Genomic DNA, 25,163 nt, shown 5'->3' with positions numbered 1-25,163 from the left:
TCCTCCAAAACTTTAAATTATGACAATGTCCATCCTAAACTACCAAACCATTTTCAATGTTCCCCCCAATGACAAAACTACCCTTAGTAAAATAAAAACAAAAATACTAAAACTTCTAAAAAAAAAAAAAAAAAAAAAACTTATATAAAAAAAAAATCCAACCGGTGGCCAAATATAAATTTTTTAGAAAAAAAAAATCCTTTTTATAAGAAAAATTAAAATTTTAGATTTTTTTTAATATAAAAATTGAAGATTTTCGTTTTTTTTTTTAATTTATGTTTTATAATTTTTTTTAAATAAAATTTTCATTTAAAAAAATATAAATTTTCGTTTCCTAAAACAAAATTAGAAAAAAAAAATCATTTTTTTAAATAAAAATTTATGTTTTAAAAAAAAATATTCGTTTAAAAATATTGTTTTTTTAATTAAAATTTTTGTTTTTTTTTTTTCCAAATTTATAGGAGTATTTTTGTCTTATTAAGAAATACATATAAGCATTTTTATCTTTTTGCTAACCTTGTAGGGGACATTAACAATGTTTTAGTAGTTTGAGAGAATATTGTCAATTGAGTAGTAATTTGAGGAGGTATGTGAACTTTACCCTTCTTTTTATTTTATGAGTAAAGACCAATTTTATTAAACTCAAAACAAAAATCATATATCAAACACACACAAAAAAAAAAAAAAAAAGCATCGTGGTTTTGTATATTATTATTATTATTATTATTATTATATAATAGTAGGCAGTTAGTTTTTTCCTTTTTCTTTTTTTTTTTTTTTCTTTTTTTTTTTTGAATTGAGATTCCATTATCAAAAGAAACCAGATCAAAGGTCAATGGATACAATATGATGAATACACTCACGGACATTGTCCACCCAAACCCTATCATCGCTTATCGTTAATCCATATTTCGCGAGAGTATGGGCTGCTATGTTTGCAATTCTATTAAGATGACAAACCTACCATTCCTGCATACCATTGAGGAGAGGTTTAGCATCATTTATCACGGATTCATACCTACTGCAGCAAATTGCTTCCTTCTTCAGTGCATTTACTACCTCCATGGAGTCTCCTTCCAAAATCAATTTCGAAAGCCCAATGCCTAATTCCACTGACTTACACGCTGCAATTGCTTTCGTTGTAATAGGTTCCGTGATATTGGGTCTCGATGCTGCCATAATAGCCACTACACCACCTATATGATCACGTGCAATGCAACTGATCCCCATTCTCCTCCCCTCCCTGTCAATTGCAGTATCCCAGTTTAACTTGATGACTTTGGCTTGTGGTTTACTCCATTTTGCACCCATCGAGACTGGTCGAGGGACTATGGTAGTCCTTCTCCCTTGCTCTGCTTTTATGAAATTATCTACCTATGATTGAGCCGTATTCATAATGCTATTTGGTGGTGAAAACTCTCCCCCAAACACCTTGCTATTGCGCCTTAACCATAAAAGCTTTGCCACAATAATCTATTTTTCCAACTCCTCCACTTCCAGTTTCTCCACCAAACTAAGGAAAATATTCATAAAGCCAACCTCCATACTGGGACACTTCTGAACTTTATTACAACACACAGCCCATACATCGCAAGCAGCTTCACAATTCCACAAGGCATGCTCCACTGTCTTCTCCTCCTAATTACAAATGGGGCAAAGAGGGTCCTCCGTTATTCCTTTCTTGTAGAGATTGAGCTTAGTTGGAAGGATATTGTTACAAGCCTCCATAGAAACACCTTTGTGACCTGAGGCACCCTTAGATTCCAAACCATCTTCCATAGCTTGTTAACCACATCCGGATTGGAACTACTCCCTTTGCCCCCACCCACTGAAAAGTCCCCATCTTTTGTCCCCACCCAAACCAGCCGATCCTCCTACCTTCGTGAACATCAAAATGCTACTAGCAATAATAGCTTATTCTGCATTAAAAACCTCATTCAATAGGGGAATGTTTCACTAGTGAGTTTCTGGATCAATAAGAGAGCAAACTTTTTCTTCACGGTCCAGAAATCGCAATGGCGTTTGAATAGCAAAGGATGAAGGTGATGGAATCCATCGGCCACCCCATATCTTAATCGACTTCCCATCTCCAACTCTCCAGATCAAACATTCCTTGAACAGCTTTTGGGCATTCTAAATGCTATGCCACGCATAGGATGGATGCTGTCCAAGCTGAGAATCAAAGAAACAACCATTCGGGAAGTATTTTCCGCCGAAAAACTCAAGCCACCAAAGTTTCCGGGTGCTTAAACAACTGCCAACCCTGCTTGGCTAAAAATGCCATGTTGAAACTCTCTATGTCGCGATAGCCCATTCCTCCTCTATCTTTTGCTCCTCCCAATCTCTCCCAGCTCATCCACGCAATCCTGGTTTCCTTGTCTTTTGGCCCCACCAGAAATTTGACATCATAGAATTTATGTCCTTACAAACTATTTTAGGCAACTGGAAAACGCTCATTGTGTAAGTTGGGATAGCTTAAATAACAGCTTTCAACAGCCCCTCTTTCCCAGCTTGAGATAAAAACTTTTCATTCCATTCGTTTATTGTTTCCCATATTTTCCCTTTCAAACCCAAAAAAACATTCACTTTAGAGCAACCAATCATAGCTGGCAACCCTAGATATGTCTCATAACAAGATGTGGAGCTAACCCCAACCACAGAAAGCAAATGTTGTTTTGTTCCTCCCTTCGTATTCCGACTAAAAAATATAGATGTCTTCTCTCAATTCAATTTTTGCCCAGATGCAAATTCATACACCTTGAAAATCTCAACAATATTGACTCATTCCATAATATTAGCCATGCAAAAAACCAGGCTATCATCCACAAAGAACAGATGATTTATTACCATTCCTCCTCTGACAATTGGAAGCCCTATTATCCTCCCATCACATTCCGCCTTTTGGAGTAAAGAGCTGAGCCCCTCTGCACATAAAATGAAAAAAATAGGGCGAAAGTGGATCTCCCTGCCTGATGCCTTTGGTTTGGGTGACAGTACCAAAACGTTGACCATTTATAAGGATTGAATAAAACACCGTACGAATTCAAGTCATAAGTAAAGATATCCATCTACCATCAAAGCCAATCTTCGTCATAACTGCCTCCAAAAAATCTCATTTCACCCTATCATACGCTTTGCTCATGTCCAATTTCAGCGCCATATATCCTTCCTTACCCTTCATTCGCCCATTCATACTATGCAAAGCTTCAAAAGCAACTAGAATGTTGTCTGTGATCAGTCTCCCATGAATAAAAGCACTCTGATATGGGAAAATTATGTGTAGCAGCATCTTCTTCATTCTGTTAGCCAGTACTTTGGCACTAAGCTTGTACAGAACATTACAAAGAATAATGAGTCGGTAATCAGTCACCCGAGAAGGATTTATGATTTTCGAAATAAGAGCTACATTGGCGTTAATAGCAGGATTAAAAATTCCATGATTTAAAAAATTAAGGACATCCTTACATACCTCTGTCTTCACAGTGTCCCATGATCTTTGATAGAAACACGCCGCAAACCCATCAGGCCCTGGGAATTTGAGTGGGTGCATCTGCTTTAGAGTTATTTCAATCTCCTCTTCCTTGAAGGGTTTCAGTAATTTTGTGTTCATTGCTTCCGTAACTTTGCCCTCCATGTCCTCCAAACAATTCTCAACACCATGGGTGTCCCCTGTTGTGAATAGCCCTTAAGAGAAATCAACAAAAGCTTTGCTAATCTCATTCGGCTTCTTCCATTCATTACCGGCTTCATCTTTTATTTTCCTAATTTGGTTAATTCTTCGACGATGATCCGCCAATGCATGGAAAAAAAGAGTATTACGATCACCGTTTTTATACCAATTTTGCTTTGCTCTTTGTTTCCACTTAATATCTTCTTGTTCTAAAATGAACTCAATTTCCCCTTGTAATTTCCTCATTTCTTCCCAATTAAGATCCCCTTCATTCCTTTGGAGCACCTCCAATTGTTTCGTTTTCTTCTTTAGCTCCTTGTCTGCATTTCCAAATTTCCTTGAGCTCCAATTTGAGAGCTTTGCTTGACAACAAGCCAACTTTTGTATTGTTGTTTCCTCCCCAAGGACGTCCCCTTCAGTTTCCAACCATGTCTCCTTAACAATGTCATCATACTCCTCTTCATACATCCAATTAGCCTCCACCTTAAAACTTTTCTTGAAGTAAACCTGTGGCTGCTCCCTATCATAAATCTGTAGGAGTAAAGGGTTGTGATCCGACAAACAAGCCACCATCACCTTCACTTCTACAGCTGGGTGGATGCTATACTAGGCTATATTAGCTACAACTTCGTCCAATCTCTCTTATATAAAAATTCCGCCGTGTCTACAATTGTTCCAAGTAAATATAGGGCCCTTATACCCCAAATCGCTCAAACCACACTTCTCTGACACTGTCCAAAACTTCCTCATTTACCCTTCTCTACGCACCGTTCCACCCCTTTTTTCCCTTAGATCCACAACCTCATTAAAGTCCCCAGTACAAAGCCAAGGCTCCGGCTGAAACTGACTTAGATGCTCAAGGAGTGTCCATGATTCATATATCTTAGTCCAATCAAGATGCCCATAAAACCCTGTTAACTCCAGGGGATAGACATGTTCTCCATACGAACCACCGCATTTATATGCCTTCGAGTAAAATTCTGGATTTCAATTTCAGTTTTTTCCTTCCACAACAACACCAACCCTCCACTTCGCCCAACTAGATCAACCACGAAAAGCCTTTCAAATTCAAGTTTCACACGTATTATCTTCAATTTATGCTTCTAACTCTTTGTCTCCATGAGAAACAAAAAGTTGGCTCTCTTTTCTTTCACCATACGACAAAGATCACGAATTGCTCGGGGGTTAAGCCCCCGACAATTCCATTTTAAAAGAATCATTGCAATTGGTGGGGCTGACCATGAGCCTCCGCCATAACTTTGTCACAAATTTGTTGTTTCTTATTATTCCTCCTCCTTTTAACTGCCCTTCCATCTTGCTCAACTCTGCCCTTCACTGCACCATTCTTTCTTTTACCGAGAGACACCTCCCTTGAATACTAAGAGAAACTTCACTATTTTTATTCCCCACTTCCCTTTTTTTATTTCTTCAGGTTGGTCCCCCCATTTGCTCCATGTTGAGAGCCTTCGTGATCCGATATTAAAGTAAATTACATACATGTGATTTCATCTTCACCGATATTCTGCTCCCCAGTTTCCTCGAAATCATGATCATTCTCCTACATGGAAATCGACCACAGCATTAGGTCTTTCACCTCCAACCCACCTTGCACCTCTTGACTATCACATGACCCATTCTTCTTAATCGCTGACGTGGCCGTATCTTCCCTATTTTGGTGTCTTTTTTCACTCTATTCGTCTCAACCTACGTCCTCTTCTTCTACCATAATTCTTGCATGCGATTTAATGGTTTCTTTCCTTCCATATTAACCCCCCCCCCCCCCCCCCCCCACCCCCTCATCCCTCCATGATTTGCACCCTTGGTCTCGTAGAAGTAAAAATAGGCCTGTAAATGAGCTGACACACTCGACAGATCGCTCGACCTGAACTCGAGCTCGACACTGTACTAGCTCGCTCATTACTGTGGAAACTCGCTCAATTAGCTAGTGACACATACCCGACTCGCTCGAATAAGCTCAACGGGGGCTCGTAAATTCGACTTGTTTAAGTCGAGATTGGCAGGGTCGTCCGAGCTCGTTTAGGGATCGTGAGCTCGTATCGTTTAACTCAATAGTCGCTTGGCTCGCCCGAGCTCGTTAAGGGATCGTGAGCTTGACTCGTGTAGCTCGATAATTACCCGGCTCGCTTGACTTGTTTAGGGCTCGTGAGCTCGACCCGTTTTATCATCCGACCCGACCCAACCCACACGACAATGTAACTATAAAAAAAAAAAAAAAAAAAAAAAAAAAAAAAAAAAAATTAAACATGTTATTAATCAATAATAATCATAGCTTCAATGTGTATACAATTAACTAATTAAGATCTAGGGCTATAGTGTAACTAACATTATATGGACTATGTTATTATTTATAGGTTTAATGTCCATTGTCCAATTCCAAAATAATAATAATAATAATAATCATACGTTCAATGTGTGTACAATTAACTAATTAAGATCTAAGGGTATAGTATAAGTGTATAACTAACATTATATATAGTATAGACTATGTTATTATTTATAGGTTTAATGTCCAATGTCTAATTCATAAGTTAATAATAATAATAATAATAATCAGATTCATATGTTCAATTAATTTGTGTACAATTAATTAATTAAGATCAAGGGTATAATATAATTGTGTAACTAACATTGTATAGAGTATAAACTATGTTATTATTTATAGGTTTAATGTCCAATGTCCAATTAATTAGTCAATAATAATAATAATAATCATATTCATAGGTTCAATTAATATGTGTACAATTAATTGATTAAGATCAAGGGTTTAGTATAAGTATTAAGTATATAACTAAGTTAGTGTAGAGTATAGACTATGTTATTATTTTTAGGTTTAATGTCCAATGTCCAAATAATTAGTTAATAATAATAATAATAATAATAATAATAATAATAATAATAATCATATTTATAGGTTAAATTAATATGTGTACAATTAATTAAGATCTAAGGGTACAGTATAAGTATATAACTAACATTGTATAGAGAATTCAGAAGCCCAAACATGGCTGGAGGAGTCTCCAAGTTGTATTTCAGACATTGTATTTTTAGAGCAGACGACTCTATGTTTGTAAGGCCTAGGCCTGCCAATTATCATTTTTCTTGAATAAAATGATTCTAATTTCCCTCAAAAAAAAAAAAAACAAAAAAAAAACATTGTATAGAGTATAGACTATGTTATTATTTATCGGTCTAATATCCAATGTCCAATTCATAAGTCAATAATAATAATAATAATAATAATAACAATAATCATATTCATAGGTTAAATTAATGTATGTACAATTAATTATTAAGATCAAGGGTATAGTATAATTATATAACTAACATTGTATAGAGTATAGACTATGTTATTATTTATAGGTTTAATGTCCAATGTCCAATTAATTAGTCAATAATAATAATAATAATAATAATAATAATAATAATAATAATCATATTCATAGGTTCAATTAATGTGTGTACAATTAATTGATTAAGAATTAGAGAGAAACCCTAAGCCCCCCTCTAGAGCGTCGCCGCCTCAGGGGAGGAGGGATGCCCGTTGCCTGCATCCCTCCTCCCTTCTTTGCTTCCCGGTTTTTGTTTTAGGCTTGTTTCTATCTTTGGTGTTTTCTGTTATGTTGTGCTTGTGTTCTCTCTCAATGGGTACTGCTTTTGGGGATTTTCACTCAAACTCTCTCCCTCCCTGTTTGTTTGTGTGTGTCGCCGATCTACTCCGTGCTCGCTTTGCTGCTCACCGCTCGCTGTCGGGTCTTTTCACGCACCCCTCCCGCCCCAAGCTTTTTGTGCCACCTTCGACGGCGGTTTCCGGCCAGTTCGCGATCGGCCTCCTCCGGCTGCCGTGACCCGCTTTGAGTGTTTTTCGCGTTTATTTCCCTATATTGTTGTTTTTCTATTTTGTATTTCCTTTGAGTTCTCCTGTATTTGGTTTTCTTTGCTGTAATTTCTTTTCATGCGTTAGTTTTATTGTTTCCTTTATTTCCGTGTATGGTTTTAATTATGCTTGTAATAAGGCTCTCTCCTCCTGTTTTGTTGCGCCCGGTTGCTGCTCGTTATTACTGGTCCAAACGCTTGGGTTGTGGAGGTGAACTTTATCCTGGCTTTCGAGTCGAGGAGGATGAGTATCGGCTTGGGAGTTTTGCTCTCAAGGCCGAGGAATAAGTATCCGCTTGGAGGTTTTGCTCTCAAGGCTAAGGAATAAGTATCCGCTTGGAGGTTTTGCTCTCAAGGCCGAGGAATAAGTATCCGCTTGGAGGTTTTGCTCTCAAGGCCGAGGAATAAGCACTACCTATGCATTAGATGGTGTCTGTTTGATGCAGATCTGAGTTTTAAACCTAATATTTAGTCATAGGTTAGCGGATGCTGTGTTTTGGTTGATTTGGTCTGTTGTTGATGACTGTATCTTTAGCTTCGACTATGATTTACTTCAGAACTTTTTGCTCTGTTTGTAAGAGCTTTAGGCTTGCAACTTTTATCAATTAATGAGTATGATATGTTTCAAAAAAAAAAAATTAATTAATTGATTAAGATCAAGGGTATTGTATAAGTATTAAGTATATAACTAAGTTAGTGTAGAATATAGACTATGTTATTATTTTTAGGTTTAATGTCCAAATGTCCAATTAATTAGTTAAAAATAATAATAATAATAATAATCAGCATATTCATAGGTTCAATTAATGTGTGTGCAATCAATTAAGATCTAAGGTTACAGTATAAGTATATAACTAACATTGTATAGAGTATAGATTATGTTATTATTTATCGGTTTAGTATCCAATGTCCAATTCATAAGTTAATATTAATAATAACAATAACAATAATCATATTCATAGGTTAAATTAATGTGTGTACAATTAATTATTAAGATCAAGGGTATAGTATAATTATATAACTAACATTGTATAGAGTATAAACTATGTTATTATTTATAAGTTTAATGTCCAATGTCCAATTAATTAGTCAATAATAATAATAATAATAATCATATTCATAGGTTCAATTAATATGTGTACAATTAATTGATTAAGATCAAGGGTATAATATAAGTATTAAGTATATAACTAAGTTAGTGTAGAGTATAGACTATGTTATTATTTTTAGGTTTAATGTCCAATTTCCAATTCATAAGTTAAAAAAATAATAATAATAATAATAATAATAACAATAACAATAACAATAATCATATTCATAGGTTAAATTAATGTGTGTACAATTAATTAATTAAGATCAAGGGTATAGTATAATTATATAACTAACATTGTATAGAGTATAGACTATGTTATTATTTATAAGCTTAATGTCCAATGTCCAATTAATTAGTCAATAATAATAATAATCATATTAATGTGTGTACATAGGTTCAATTAAGATCAAGGGTATAGTATAATAATAATAATCATATGAATAATAATCAATTAATCATAATAATAATAATAATAATCTCAAGATTCTCATTTCTCAACCGTTTAGTATTAATAATAATAATAATAATAATAATCTCAACTCTCAAGAATCTCAATCGTTTAGTAAATTAGTATTAATAATAATAATAGTAATTAATTAATTATTATTAAAACAATAATAATTACTACTATATATTATTATATAATAAGAATCTATAATAATTATTATCATATTCATAATAATAACTATGTAGTACTACACTACTATGCACACACAGTTTCTTTAGTACTTTAGTTAATTAAACGGTTAAGATTTAATTGATACAAATTTGTATTTAATTTTAACGGTTTAGATAATTTATTGGATAATTAAAGAGGTGAGCTCACCTGAAATTACCCATACTAGATTATTCTGATAATTTGAATTTTTGAAATTTTAGACATTTAATCATAGCCATCCGATTTAATTTGATTTAATCCAAGCCGTTGGATTTAGTAAATGGAATACAGCTGTAATCCATTACGAAGGTGAGAGTTATACGGTGTTGCACATGACACTATGAGCACACTAATCTAACGTCTTTGATTGAATGATAAAATAAAGATTAAAATAAATGGTCAAGATTATTTATTGGATAACGTATGTAACCGGTTTCACCAACACACACATGCGGACGATACACTTAGTCTCGGAAATCTACCCCACGCACGCACTGTCTACGAGTCTGACAACGCGTCAAGACTCTTGGTTTGCACGCAATGGACGATAGCCATCCAATTTTTTTTGATTTCATTTCAGCCGTTGAATGCATGTAGTGGACGCCAGCTGTTAACCATTTTCTCGTTTAGGATTTATTTGGTGCATCCAAATTTTCGTAAGCTTCCCCTGGTTGAGATGATCGAACGACTTAAAACCCCTCATCGCACTCGGAGGAATTCATCAACGGCTGTAAGCTTACACGAACGCACGGTCATCGAGACTGACAGTGTAACAGTCGTCTCGATGTGACCACAAGCCATCTCAGCCCTCCAAATTTATTGATGAAATATTGGCCGTTGGATGGGTTTAATGGAAGCCAGCTGTAATCAATTAAATCGCGTGGGAGTTATATGGTGTATCGCAAGCTCTGTAAGCATGCCATGAGTGATTCGATCTAATGACTAAAATTAAATCTTGATAATATTTATAGAATCGACGGACTCTATTAAATAAGCACACCAGATTCAATTACAAACAGCTACTTGTGACTAATGTTTTGGTAAACTAAAGGTTTCGACACGTGGCACGCCCAAATCGATTTAACTAATTCTCTCTCCAAATCGAGCCGTTCATTTATTAAAATTTTTGATTTTTTTCGCAAATCTAACAGCTGGGATTCTGGGATTGAAACCAAACGTTTGTAAATTGTAAACCAAACCAGAAACCACTAACCAGTAACCAGTCAAAGTTCAAAGTTCAAACCATCACCCTCGTCACTCTCATCGCTCTCTAGCTCTCTCTTCATTCCAGTCTTTCCAGTTACCACTACGGCAATACTAGAGAGTTGTTTGACGGACTGGTTTGAGGGGTAGATTACTAGGGTGATGGCGAGAGAGAGATGATCCATTGAATGTAGCCTGCTGTAAGCATTCAATGCATCTCCCATGATCGTTGGGGAGTTGAATGCACGCATTCAATCCTTCTCAACCCCCTTCCAACAACCCTTTCCTTTCAGATTCTCAATCGAGCTGTTGATGGATCATCTGATATTGATCTAATGGCGTTCTAAGCAGTCGTACTAGTTTTGTGAGAGAAACTCTCTTCAGATATCGCGTGACTCGAACCAGAAGAGGATACTAATTTTTCTCCTATACCGTCCAATCTCGCCGCCAAATCCCCATTTTTTTTGTGTTCTTTCAATTTTTTATTTCTGTAAGTCTGTTCATTCGACTGTTTGGTGACATTTTGGTTGTTGACATGTTGTGAGTTGCCTTCTGGCAGGTTATCTTCTCCAAGCCCTAGCTCATGCCGACGGCAGAGACAAACATGATGGCTCTTGATCTAATTGTGACAAAAATGGCAATTGATTATTGGGCTTTCTGTCATCATAGGTTTATTTTTTTATTCATTCCCAACCCCCTCCCCCCCCCCCCCCCATCACCATTTTATACTCGAATATGAACATATGATGTATACAAGTCACTCTGGTTCAGTTGAATAAGTTTGAACTTGTTTGCTCTGGCTTCTTGCTAACAATAGAAAAAGTTCTGACTTTTGAGGATCTGAAGAGCCTCTCTTAGTCTCTTCTGCATTTAAGTTATGTTTTTCTCCTGAACCCTAGTTCCTAACTATTTCAATTTTGGCAAGTCTTTTTTATTTATTCCATTTATTATGTTTTGGCTGTTTGAAAATTTGGTAAACTAATGTTTCTAATTTCTTAATTTCAGGGAGGAAGGTCTATCGAATTTGCAAGCTACAATCCCAATTGGCTTTAGGAAATTGCTTGAGCCTTGAGGTTTTTAAAAAAACTTGCTATGTTAAATTGTTATGTTACTATTTTACTAATATTAGAACTATGAATTATTTTTCTGTTTAGTGTTAGAACTATGATCTATACTCTGTTTAGGGTTAGAACGTGAATTGCTCTGTTAATACTTAATATATTACTATTTTACTAATGTTAGAACTATGAATTATTTTTCTGTTTAGTGTTAGAAATATGAATTATTTTTCTGTTTAGTGTTAGAACTATGATCTATATTCTGTTTAGGGTTAGAACATTAATTGCTCTGTTAAATTGTGATGTTAATACTTAATATATTACTATTTTACTAATGTTAGAACTATGAATTATTTTTCTGTTTAGTGTTAGAACTATGAATTATTTTTCTGTTAAGGGTTAGAACTATGATCTATATTCTGTTTAGTGATTAATTTCTTTGTTAATCTATGATTCTCATTCTCTGATTCTCTGTTAAAATTAGAACTCATGATTCTCTGTTTAGGGTTAAAACTGTGATCTATATGCATTATTTTGTTGTCTATCTATGATTCACATTCTCTATTAAACTTAGAACTCATGATTCTCTACCTCTTTGTGCTATGTTTATCTAATTATCTATGATTCTATTACAACAATTATTTATGTTAGTTAAAAATTTGCCATGTTTGAAATTTTAAAATAGAAAGCTAGAAGTTTCTCATCAATTAAATTTTTTAATTAACAGTTATGGAGATTACGAGTAAGTCTATGGAATTGGAAGGTATTGAAGTTGATGTACATGATGATACACTTACTGTGATCCCTACACCTGGATCTGTTAAGTCTGGTAGCACTGAAAATAACCCAAACCAACCTGTTAACACTGTTTGTCCTGCTGTTGGTGGGGATGGGGCTGGGGCTGGATCTGGGGATAGGGGCAATGAGGCTGGGGATGGGGATGGAAGTGGCCTGAGTGAGAATGGACAATATCAAAAGAAGGAAAGGCAAAAGACTTCCAAAGTCTAGAATGACTTTGTTTCAGTTACAATAGGGGGGTTAAAAAATCACAATGCAATTGGTGTAAGAGACTGTTTGTTGTTGGAAAATCTAGTACTACTTCAACCCTAAATAGGCATTTGACTTCATGTGTTAGATATGTGGAGTTTAGTAGTGCTAAAAAGCAAAATACTTTGTCATTTGAGCCTAGCAGTGACCATGGTGGTGTGGGAAGTTTGACAACTTTTAGTTACAAGGAGAGTAGGGTTAGGGAACTTGCTGCCCATATGGTGCTACTTCACGAGTACCCTTTTAATATGATGGAGCATGAACTTTTTAATAAGTTCATGAGGGCCTGCACACCCCACTGGAAAAAAATAAGTCATGCAACTATTTGGAATGACTGGATTACCACTTACCAAAATGAAAAAAGGAAGCTGAGAACACTTTTAAAATTGGTTGACAAGGTGAACATCACCACCGATATGTAGACCTCTTGTCAAAGAGTGTCATATATAGTGGTAACTTGCCACTTTGTGGATTCAACTTGGTGTCTCCAAAAAAGAATTTTAAATTTTTGCAATGTACCTCCTCCACATTCTGGTGTTGTGATTGCTAATGCATTAAGGAATTGTTTTTCTGATTGGGGAATTGAGGATAAAATTCATATCATTACTGTTGATAATGCTTTAGCTAATGATTCTGCAATTAGAATTATAAAAGATGACTTTGAGTTGAAAAATGCTTTGCTGGTTGGGCGTAGGTTGTTTCATGTTAGGTGTTGTGCACACATTACAAACTTGTTGGTGCAATCTGGGCTTGCTGAAATTAGGAGTATCATAGATGATGTTAGGCTGAGCATAAAATATATTGTGGCTTCTGAAAGTAGGTTGAATGTCTTTAGTGAGATTGCAAAGAGATTGCATTTACCCTGTAAGAAGCTGATTTTAGATGTCCCCACACGTTGGAACAGCACGTATTTGATGTTGGACACTGCAATTAAGTTTAAAGAAGTGTTCCCTAGGTACCATAGAGTTGAGCAAGCATTTCAGTGGGTTGTAACTCCAGAACAATGGGAAATGGTGGATAATGTGAACCAGGTTTTGTCAGTTTTCAATGATATAACCAATGTTGTATATGGTAGTGAGTACCCTACTGCAAATCTGTATTTACTTGAGGTTTGGAGGATGAAAGAAGTTTTGTTGATCAAGTGTGATGATAGGAATGAGTACATGAGGTCAATGGCAATTAGGATGATTGACAAATTTGATAAGTATTGGGGTGATAGCAATTTGTTGATGTCCATAGTTGCTGTCTTAGATCTTACATACAAGATGAAGTTGATAAATTTATGTTTCCCTATCATTTATCCTTTGACTGAAGCTTATAATCACATTAACGATGTGTTGGCAGTTCTGAAAGAGTTATTTGAGTTGTATGTTTCTGCCCATATGGCTTGTATATTGCAAGAAACTGCCCAAGTAAATGTTCCTTCTTGTTCTTCCTCAAGTGCAATTGTTAGAGATGTGGTGCCCAAAATTTCCGAAGGTCGATAAAGGTTTGCTGACCATATAAGAAGTAGTGACATCATCTGGCCCATTAAAACAGATTTGGATGTTTATCTTGAAGAGGATGTCTACATTTGTGGTAAGAATGAGAATAGAGTATATATGGAAGCAGATTTTGATGCTTTGGCATGGTGGAAATGCAATGCCTTGAGTACCGCATCTTGTCTAGAATGGCAAAGGATATCTTGGTTGTTCCCATAAGTACAGTTGCTTCTGAATCCTCCTTCAGTGCTGGTGGTAGGGTTATTGAACCCCATAGAGCATCATTATCCCCTGACACTGTTCAGATGCTCTTATGTGGTTTAGATTGGGTGAGAGCACTTCATGTCATCAAAAGAAAATCAGCTGGTAAAGTAAGTTTTGTTTATAAATTATGTATTTAGACTATTTAGAGTTTTACTAAATTTTATTTATGTATGAACTGGCCATATTAAATTTGTATTTGTTTTTGTAGAAATTGGTTGAAGTGGAGTTGCCTACAACTACAATTACAACTACCTGAATGTGATGTGATGCAGAATTTTAGACAGAGAGTGTATTACTATTACAATCTATTTCAGTCATTTCCTTGTTTAAGTCTGTAATTTGAATACTTCATTTTTGGATTCAGTCTCCCTTTGCTTATTAAGTCTGTATTTTGAATTTGATAACTATGTTTTATTTTGAAATGTTTGGATTCAGTCTCCCTTTACTTATAAAGTCTGTATTTTGATAACTATGTTTTATTTTGAAATGTTTAAGTGCTATATTGTACTTTTATTGGAAGTTCTCTTGATCATTTGAGCCTGTTGAGATAATATCTTTCTTCCTTGTTCATTTAATTGTTTTCATTTTGCAGCAAAAATTTGATTATTTGAACCTCCCTTGACTCGTTTATTGAAGGTCAAAGACTTTTTGCGTCTTTGACTAACTAAATGCAAGGGAGTAAAAATTTGCTAACAATATTTTTGGTTTGTTTGTATTTGCAGTACATATTCATTCCTTGGGGTCCTTGTCTCTGCTTTTAAGAAACTTCATTAAAAGCTGCCACATATTTTCATATGCTAGTTACTAGTTTGGTATTTTTAAGTTGTTGCATTTTATATACCTGAAAATCTCTAAAAAATATGCTTATAAATATCATATTTATTTCTTTATGCTACTGATTTGAGATTAGTTGGGATACACATCATACACTGGTTTATGCAATTATGCAATTATGCTTATGCTTCTGTGGTTGCTATCTGTTGAGATTATTTGTGATACACTTGTTTATGCAATTATGTTTATGCTTCTGTGGTTGCTATCTGTTGAGATTAGTTGGGATACACTGGTTTATGCTACTGCTTCTGCTATATGTTTGTGGCTTGTAACTCAATTTCTAATTTGTTTTATGATGCTGCTATCTGTTGAGATTACTTTTTTTTTTGCCAACTGTTATTCTTTATACTTATAGGTTGTATATAATTAGTAGTTTTGGTTCATTAACATGATTCTATTACATTGAGTTTTGCACATTTGACTATTGAGTACATAATCTATTATTCCATTATTATACCATCTATTACTTTCATGTACAATGTACATCACACTTCACTTTTTAGTTCTCTGCATGTTTTACTAATTACTATAATTTGATGTACATGTTGATCTTTGTTATGTGTGGGGATGGGGGTACTGCTCATGTATGGGGTGATAAATGATTGCCAAAGCCTTCGTCATATGAAGTTCAATCTCCTTGTATTCGGTTGGATAGGAGAGCAAAAGTTCAAAAGCTTATGGATAAGGACACAGGGAGTTGGTATACAAGTCTTATACGTGATATTTTTAAGGCCAATGAAGCAGAACTTACTTGTAATCTTCCTCTTAGCAGATATTGTCAAGCTGATAAATTGATCTAGAGAGCAATCAAAAATGGCATATTCACGGTGAGGAGTGCATATTATTTGGAAAAGAAGAGGGTTGATTCTTTGCGTGGGGAGGGATCATCTTCATCAAGTTGTTCTCTAGTTTGGAAAACAATTTGGGATTTACAAGTCCATGATGCTGTTAAGGTCTTTTTGTGGAGGGCGTGTGCTAATATTCTCCCGACGAAGGAAAATTTATTGAGGCGTGGGGTAGTTAAAGAGGGTCAGTATATTTTCTGCCAACAGGAAATGGAAACTGTTTTCCACATTATTTGGGAGTGTCCTTCTTCAATGGATGTCTTGGGGGTATGTGCTATAAGACTTCAAAAAATTCCTGTTCAGAATTATTCGTTGCTGGATGTATTGGATAGTGTGATTGAACGGTGTAGTAGGGAGGAGCTTAATTTATTTGCTGTTATTGCTAAGAAAATCTGGGCTCGGCGTAATCAAGTAGTACATGGGGTGATTGTGTTCATCCTAACAGTATTGTCCAAGAGGCGGGAAATTTTCTTCATTCTCTTCAAACAGTTATGGGATGGGATGCATCTGCAAGTGAGGCAGCAGAACAGGCACCAATTTTTTTGGCTAGATGGAAGAATCCTCCATTTGGGAGAAATAAGGTGAATTGGGATGTATCAGTTGACTCCCACCCACCGAAAAAAATCTGGGGTGTGGGGCAATTGTTCGTGATCACAGGGAGTGTATTATTGCGGCACAGTGCAAAAGGTTGGATGCTTTTCAAGAACAATTTATTGCGGAAGCAATGGCATCCTTGGTTGCTGTGGAGTTTAGCAGGGACTTGGGATTGCCAAATATTATTCTTGAGGGAGATTCTCATCAGGTAGTCCAAGCTTTTCGTGAATTTGAACAAAATTTTAGTCCCTATAGATAGATTGTGGATGATGCTCGAGCTGTTCTAAGTATGCATCGGAGCTAGAGGATTTCTCTTGTTAAAAGAGAAACAAACTCAGGGGCTCATCATTTAGCGAAATTTGCTCTCTCATGTTCTTCTGAGCAAATATGGATGGAGGATATACCCAAATGTATTTATGATACTGTAATATTAGAGCAATCTGTTCTGGCTGCTTAGAGCTTTATGCTCTTGGCTATTTTTTTATTTTGAGGAATGAAATCATTTGTTTCAAAATAAAAAATAAAAAAATAATAATAGAATAGAATGTCAACACCAGGCCATTAGGCCAATTAAGCCCAACTGACTGGGCCTTGATTTTCCTATTGTCTGCTTTCCCGTGTTTCAAAAACTTGTAACAGCTTTAATTAGCATTATCCTAATATTTTCCATTGTTTTCCTTCCCTGCAATTGATAATAGAATGGAAACCATATATATAATTCTGGGTCTGCTTACCCTGTGTTTGTTTGCTGAGAAATCAAAGGGAAACGAAAGGAAATCAATTATTCAGAGTAGTGTTCTTATCTCTATATAGTTTCCCATTTCACCAGACGCTAACAAACTCAAGCAAGCCAAATACTACTTTTCCTCGGACCTTGATTAAATGACACATTGTTGGAGAGGTAGATGACAGAGAGTATATCACTATAGGTTAAATTTTATTGTCGTAATTAAACATTTCCCACCATCTTCATAACCCAAGAACAGAAAGAAAGAAAAAAATCACAATTAACAAATACATATCATCATCTAACCAAAAGAGGTATCCGGGACAAAGTTGCAATAGAAAAGATTTGCTGATGACTAGAAACTCTATTTGTTAAAAGAGGCTCAAAGACTTGCCATGTCACAAGTACTGTTCTTGTATCCTAGCCCGGTTCTCTTCCCACCACAATCTCGCGTGCATTTCTCCAAACTTTTCTCGGCTGCATAAAAAGAATATATTTAAAGTGGACTGAAATGCCAGAACAGGGCTATTGGTCTTCTTAACTAGATACTTTTTCTATAAAAGTAAACCTTTCACTTGAGTTGCAATAAACTACAATAAAGGCTACCAGCAGGTTTCAAGACCACCCACCACAATCATGGTACCAATGAAGGAAATATGCTAGGAAGCACAAGATAAGCAGTTCAAAATTCTTTTTATGGTGCCTACTTGCTTCGGTTGGTGCATTTGGAGGGAGAGGAACAATAGGTGTTTTGAAGATTTGGAAGGTTCTTTGGAAGACTTACTATCCTTATGTCTCCACACTTTGTATCTATGGACTGTAGCGTATGTCTTCCCGGTGTCAATTAGCTATAATGACTTCCTTGTTCGCTTTTCTCTCTCTAGCTAGGTGATCCTACTGTATACTCCCGGTGTACTTTGGGGCGCCTTTACGCTTTCAATAAAACTGGCTTTTACTTATCAAAAAAAAAAAATCTTTTTATTCTCTACAATATAGAAACTAACTTACCTGAACCGGACACGTCTAAGCTCCCGAGCACCACCTGGCACAGCTCTGATTGTGATGTAGACTCCTGGTTCGTCCTGTTCAACCCACTCGGATTCCACATCACTGGCATTGCTCACAGAAAGCTCTCCAGAGCGATCTGCCTCCCTTGATGAACTAGTCCTAACAGAACCGTCTACAGAGGATGTCTCCGTTTTCGCTCCACTGATACTGGAAAGTTTAGGTGTTGGAGATAGACCAGCTGTGTCATAGTAATGACGGGATTGCATGGGGTGGTGGTCGAGTGAATCCGATGAAGAGTACCCCATTCCCACTGGGCGTTGGAAGTGGCGGGGTAAGCGTTCTTTACTCAAGGGAGGAGTCATAGGGCTGTCCCTGGCAGATTCAATCCTAGAGCTCTGAAAGAGAACGAAAAGTGTTTCAATCACCAAGAAATACAAATCATTCTGGCTCTTTTCACTGAATTGGAAAGGTTCAACCCAAAGAAAAAGAAGTAAGGATATAAAATTATTCTCTCTGATATTTTAAGTAAGGTGGAGGCTGCAATCCATGTTGGAATGAAGTCATCACCACAGTTGATGGTGTGACGTTGAACAACATAACTGCATGAAATCCTAAAATGTTTAGAGAGGCTAATAATAACCTCAACACAGAATTTAAATAGGTTGATTTTAAAATACTAAGGATAATAAAATCAATTAATTCCAAACATGGTCAACACAAGTCCAAGTTGGTATGGAAATGTCTTTATACATGCCACAATTGTAGTCTGTGTCAACCATTCGCACAACAGTAGCATAAAAAGTGGAAAAAACAATTTACCATTATTTTCCTTAAATTTCCGATTCCATAATTATTGCATGCTACATTGGTTGAGAATTTACCTCATCTTCAGATCTAGGTGGGGTTGGAAGTGGGACTGCCTGTTGATTGAACCTCTGAACATTGTACAATTCCATGACCTTCTCATAGTTCTCTGCCCACCACCTTTGAGCTTGCCATTTATTAAACATTTCACGGCTGATCAAATTAACAAAATGATAATCAGCAATTAATAGAAATCGCCCTTAGAAGAATGCTTGAAAATGAAATGAGCAGATTTTCAACATATTAAAACTTCAAGCTCTTTGAAATGATTAACAACAACAGGGAAACAAGTACACAGTTGCTAGTTCAATTGATTTGGCCATGGCTCAAGGAAAGCTAGCTCAAAATTATTGCCAAAGCCTACTAACAAGATAATCATGAGGTAAGAGTGAGAACACCATTAACCATACCATGAATAGATGATCCAACCACAAGCTATTTCCCAACTGAACCAACATGGATAAATTACATTTGCCAATTTCTGGCTCACCCTCCTCAGCTTTCTTAAGAAAATATATATATATATATATATAGAGTAAGCTCTCTTAAAGAAATATGGTCAACTCACAATTTGAGGGTTTGGGCATGGGTGGTACAGTTAAACCTGCACAAGACCAGTACACAGGTTGGGCGCCCGTATTTAAAAATATTATAATCTTGCATTATCTTATACAATCAGTGGTGTACTCGACTAAGATGCATGTACTAAACAATAGTTTGGTTATAGTTATCCTAGATTCCTAGCAAACAAATAAAGTAACTATATTGATCCAAAAAAATTCAATAAAACCAATCAAAATCTAGTGTGAAGGGTCTTAAGATGAGACAGAAAATAATGGCATGCCTTCAATAAAGGCAAAAATTGCTGGACAGGGCTGTGAAAATAAGGATAACAGGCTTGATTTGTTTGAAGGCAGAACTTACAAGATATAAAGAAGGGATTATGATCACTTGAGCCAAGTAATTGAAGAAAACAATAGATCGATACCAAATTTCCTTTTTCCTTTCTGTTATACTATGATAAACACTGTCCTAATAAAATAGTATTGATACTACCATTCTTTAAGTTGGTTGGTTCTGGGTTCAGCGTACAAGGGATTCATATAAAACTGGGTAACAGACAATATGTTAATGCTTTCAAATAATATTTAGCAAGAAGAATGCAATTTGTGCAAGTTCAGCCCAGACTTATTACAGTATCATGATGATTCATAGTATGTATTCCACAAGGCAGAGGCCTAACCACCATTTACCCACTAGAGCTAAACTAGCAAAGCACAATAGAGGGGAGGTAAAATTATTAAAACCTTCACTCTATGAAATGAAAATCTAATAACCTATGCCCAAGTGGATCATGCCGCCATTCATTATATTTATCAACCAAAAACCATAAAGCCAAAACCCATTATAGGCTTACTGCCCTTGACTGCTTTAAATCAAGAGCCCCTTTGTTGCTTCAAGTTCTGAATCTGTAACCTAATTGAGCTCTATATTTCCCCAGCAGACAAATGAGTAAACAATTCTCGTGAAGGACAAAGACAAGGTCAGTTGTCCATCAAGAAAACACTAAAAGGAAACCATGCCATTGTAATTCAAATTTCTTCCCAATCTAGTCTAACTATCCAAGGTTCAACAGTTACGGAACAAAGTAACTTGCCCCATTTCTAACTATAACAAACAGGAACGAATTAATTTGCCCCAGGGACAAAACTAGGATGTTTATCTAGGGGGCTGGTGTTAATTTTAATATATAATATAAAAAAAAAAATGTATTTTCTAACAATTAAAAAAAGAAAAAGAAGACAACATTAATTACACTAATTGAACTCGACACTCCTAAATGTGCTAAACCTATCAGCAATTTTCTTCTCAAATTAGACATCCAAATAATCTCCAAGAAAGTCATCTTCTATTTTATTTCAAAGTCTTATCTTGAAAATCTTCATAGTTGCAAAGCTCGCTCAGTAATTACAGTCAAAACCAAAAGAGTCAAGACTAGATGAATCAATCTATGAACCAGATAATAGTTTCCACTTTCCAGTTTTCATCAATGCTTCACATAAATCATAAATTGTGGACAAGTTTAGTAAATCTGGATGACCAGGCACATCAGGCTCATAGTGTTGCAATTGAATTTTTTCTTGTTCAGTAAAATCACGAGGATAAAATTTCTCTACGAGACTGCATAGGTTATCAATTTTGAATAACTTGTAAGCATTTCTAGCCATACAAAAATAAATCTTTGTATCATTGTTGATACAAAAATAAAAAAATGGTTTCATTATTTTTGTATGCCCGCCTTATTTCATCTAGCCACATTTATTCATTTTGTCAAAATATTTTTTCTTGGGAAGGGGGGTGGCCCCCCTACCCCACCCTAGCCCACCCTAGTGTTGTCCGTGATAACAAAAGCGATTATCCATGCCATTATACATGTAATCCATTCCTATGACCCCCCTCCCCCCAAACCCAAAACCCCATGAAGCAGAACAAGAAATTGAGAAGATAAACTGCAGGAAGAGAAAAGAAGCAAAGAAGAAAAGTAAGAGAAGAAGAAGAAGCAACCGGAGAGAGGGGAAATTAGGAGGAAGACGACAAAATAGTCAATCAACTGTTTGTTCATTCAAAGCTAATTATCACAGTAAAAATTTATGCTTAAATAGCCTAGGGATTAATTCCTAACCCTAAACCTAGTGATACTTGGACTTACAGGAGTTACAGCCCACTAAAACAACATAAAGACCAACTAAATTAACATAACCCAAAGTCTTAAAAATAAAATAACATAACACTGAAAAAATAAATAACATAAGAATAAAATCTGACATAACCAAAAGTGTCAAAAGTAAAATCTCTAGCTCTCAAGGCTGGTTGTCCTCTGATATCAAGGTCCAAACACGTGTAATCACTGGTCTGTATCTGGTGTCCCATCATCCCAATTTCTACTATTATGAATTTTTTGAGAAGGAAAAAAAAAGGTGAAAAATTTCTATTTGTCAATCACTAGCTATCATCATATAAACCCTTACAATGTCACCTAAAAATCCCATAATTTTGGAGAGAAAGTAAAATTTAAGCTTATTCTGAGTTTCCCCCATTTATTCAGAAAGAATGGCCGAGCGGATAAGATAGCACAGCACAGTTCACACAATATTTGGTCCATAGAAGAGCAATGCTAGTTGACAGGCAAAGTTGGCTTACATGTAGAATGCAACAAATCTCTTATGAGATGTTAACCAATGCTGTGGATGGTCACTTTCATCAGATTATGAAATGTTTGCTTGCAATTGCATATGATAAAGAATTTTAGCTATCAGCACCCAAATGTGCAATAGACATTTCTTTTCTCTTTATCCTATGCATCTTCATTTAACTGTGTTCAGAAAGGCTCCATAGATTACAGCCTTGAGCAGCATCCTATCTAATTACACCATGCCTAAAGAAAGATTAATACTTTAAGCAATGATATATCCCTAATTAAAAATCCTAGTTTCAACCACTAATTTTAATCAAATAATCTCTTGGTCAGACATGTTTATATATTTGGTTTTATTGTAGGGATAGGAAATAATGAACATTATTTTACCCCTATATGACATGACATAATTCAATGAAAATGAAACAAAGTTGTAAGTCCTACCACGTGAGTTATAATACAAACAAATGTGACAAAGTAACATGTCAAAGCAAAAGTTCCATCAAAATGCTAAAATCCAACCGCTAAGGACAATGTCACAAAGGTTCAACCATAATTACCACTGTCACACCACAAGTATTGGATCATACTCAATAAATCAGAATCTTGAATATCATATCAAAACTACTGAAAGTACCTGAATCGAATCCTCTTAAGATCATTCCCTCCCTGAGGCAATGAAACAAAAGTGATGAGCACACCCGGCTCCACTTGTGCCACCCATTCCTTTGGTTCATCTTCCTCCATGAACACAATCGACTCAGTACGCCCACTAACTGAAGCAGGTGTACCTTCTCCACTTGAAAGCCCTTTGAGCCTTGCCTCCATTTCTTTCCCCCACATCCTCGGCGTGGAGTTTGAGCTCCCTGTTCTGCGATATGCACAGTGGAACCTCGCTGAGACTGAGCCAGCATCAGAGTCAGCATAGTTCCGGTTCTTGTTATCACTCGATGATCCTGAACAGGGCTTGCAATTCTTGTAAGCTCCTGAAGCCTTCAGTGCTATGTCCTTGATCTGAAAACAGAACTAATCCTTCAACATCCTTTGACACCAAGCCCTCCTCTTTTTTCTCATAAATGAAGGAAAAGAGAAGAAATAAGAGAAAAATATATATGGGTTTCGATTTTCCTATTTTACGGTTTCCAAAGCTTTAAAAACTAAGCCAAATTATACAGCTGTAGCAGCTTTAGCGTAATTCTATTCATTTTCCACTGCTACTTCCCAGAAACTAAGAATGGAACAGAAACCGTACGCACTTCTCGGGTACTGAGAAATCTAAGGATAATGAAAGAAAACAAATTCTGGGTCTGTTATCCTCTGTTTGTTTGCCGAGAAATTGAAGTAAAACGAAAGAAAATCCACTCTGGGTCTTCTTGTTCTTTTCTCATTTTACCAAATACTGACAAACACACATAAGCCAAACAGTATAAATTGGATTAGAACAGTAAATTATTTTGCCTTATTAGCTTCTACACAAGAAAAAAACAATTCAGAACTCGGGTTCCCATAATTTTAACACATTTTCTCGAAATCCAAACAGGAACTAGTATTTCCAATGGTACCTGAGCAGTGAGAGTTTTAACGGCTTGCTTGGTCCTCGGGGTCCCAACAGCTTCGTCTTCGTCCTGCTGCGGTAGAGATCCATTGCCGTTGAGCTGCTTCGAGCACGCTATACATGTGAGCATCCTCGGAACTCCCACTCAAGCTTCAGATCAGAAGGGTTTGTTCAACTTGAACGATCTAGTTCTGGGTCCGAGCGACTAGTCTCAAAGGTGTTTGAATCAATGTCTCAGAGAGTTTTTTCAGCTCGTGAATTCGTATCATAACCTGAAAAAAAAAAAAAAAAAAGATAGAAAATTAACACCGAAACTGAGTGAATTATACAAACAATTAATTCAAACAAAAAACAGTAACAAAACCTTTTGGCTCTAGTTCTTACATTGAGAAAACGAGGCTTGATTTCTTCATGAGCTGTCTCTCAACAGTTACAATACGAGAGAGAAAGAGAGCGAGAGAGAGAGAGAGAGAGAGAGAGAGAGAGAGGTCTGAAGGTGACCGTTAATGGACGAATCATTATGAGGGCATGTTTTCAGGCGATTTGTGAGGGTCTTTGGGATCAAAATACTTCAAATAGTATTCAATTTCTTTCCCCTTTTTTTCAAATATAATAGCAATAAATAAATTACAAGATTCACTGTGAATGCGCCAGTTAGAATGAGTAAGCGACACTCTCTCACTTTCTCTCCCTGTCTTTCTTTATGGCCAAAGCCATAGAGATTCGGGCTACTGGGGCAAGCAACTTGGCTGTGACGTGTATATATATATATATATAGGCTAATAAATTTGGGCGTGATCTCGTGGGGCTGGGCGCACAAGCCGCTATGTGGTGCGCGCGCGGAACGCTTTTTGCCTTTTTCGGGGCGCGCGCCGCCAAAGCCACAAAGCGCCACCCTATGCGTCCGCTCGGAGAGGCCACGGGGCATTGGCGCCGCTTTTGGTGTGCGGCAGCTTGCATTATCAACCAAGATTAGAATAAGTTTTTTAACTTTTCAACCTTTTCAAAAATTTCTTAATTGTCGTGTCTAAACTTGTTGTCAAGTCCCACTTTTTAATCACCAAAATGATTGTTTTGAATGCTTCCTAGTCATGCAGGCCTTGGCCTTGGCCCCCCAAAAAATATGTTAACATAATTCTCAAGAGTGACAAAGGTTGGGTCAACTTGAGTAC

The 25,163-nt window shown here is 36.1% G+C and overlaps 1 protein-coding gene across 1 annotated transcript; it reads right to left on the bottom strand.

The window, feature by feature from the left end:
• Positions 1 to 17,403: 17,403 nt before the first annotated feature.
• Positions 17,404 to 24,714, bottom strand: LOC132186704 (protein Brevis radix-like 2). Its single transcript, XM_059600721.2, has 6 exons — positions 24,376 to 24,714; positions 23,999 to 24,263; positions 23,074 to 23,450; positions 19,258 to 19,393; positions 18,377 to 18,771; positions 17,404 to 17,845 (listed from the first exon to the last, which is right to left on the bottom strand). The coding sequence occupies exons 2-6, from the start codon at positions 24,119 to 24,121 to the stop codon at positions 17,767 to 17,769; spliced, it is 1,110 nt and encodes a 369-aa protein (XP_059456704.1). The 5' UTR covers positions 24,122 to 24,263; positions 24,376 to 24,714; the 3' UTR covers positions 17,404 to 17,766.
• Positions 24,715 to 25,163: the final 449 nt, after the last annotated feature.

Source organism: Corylus avellana, chromosome 6 (assembly GCF_965113065.1).
Source record: "Corylus avellana chromosome 6, dhCorAvel1.hap1.2, whole genome shotgun sequence".
Lineage (NCBI taxonomy): Eukaryota > Viridiplantae > Streptophyta > Magnoliopsida > Fagales > Betulaceae > Corylus > Corylus avellana.
Note: the sequence above shows the minus strand (reverse complement) of the source record. Positions and strands in the feature narration are given on the sequence as shown.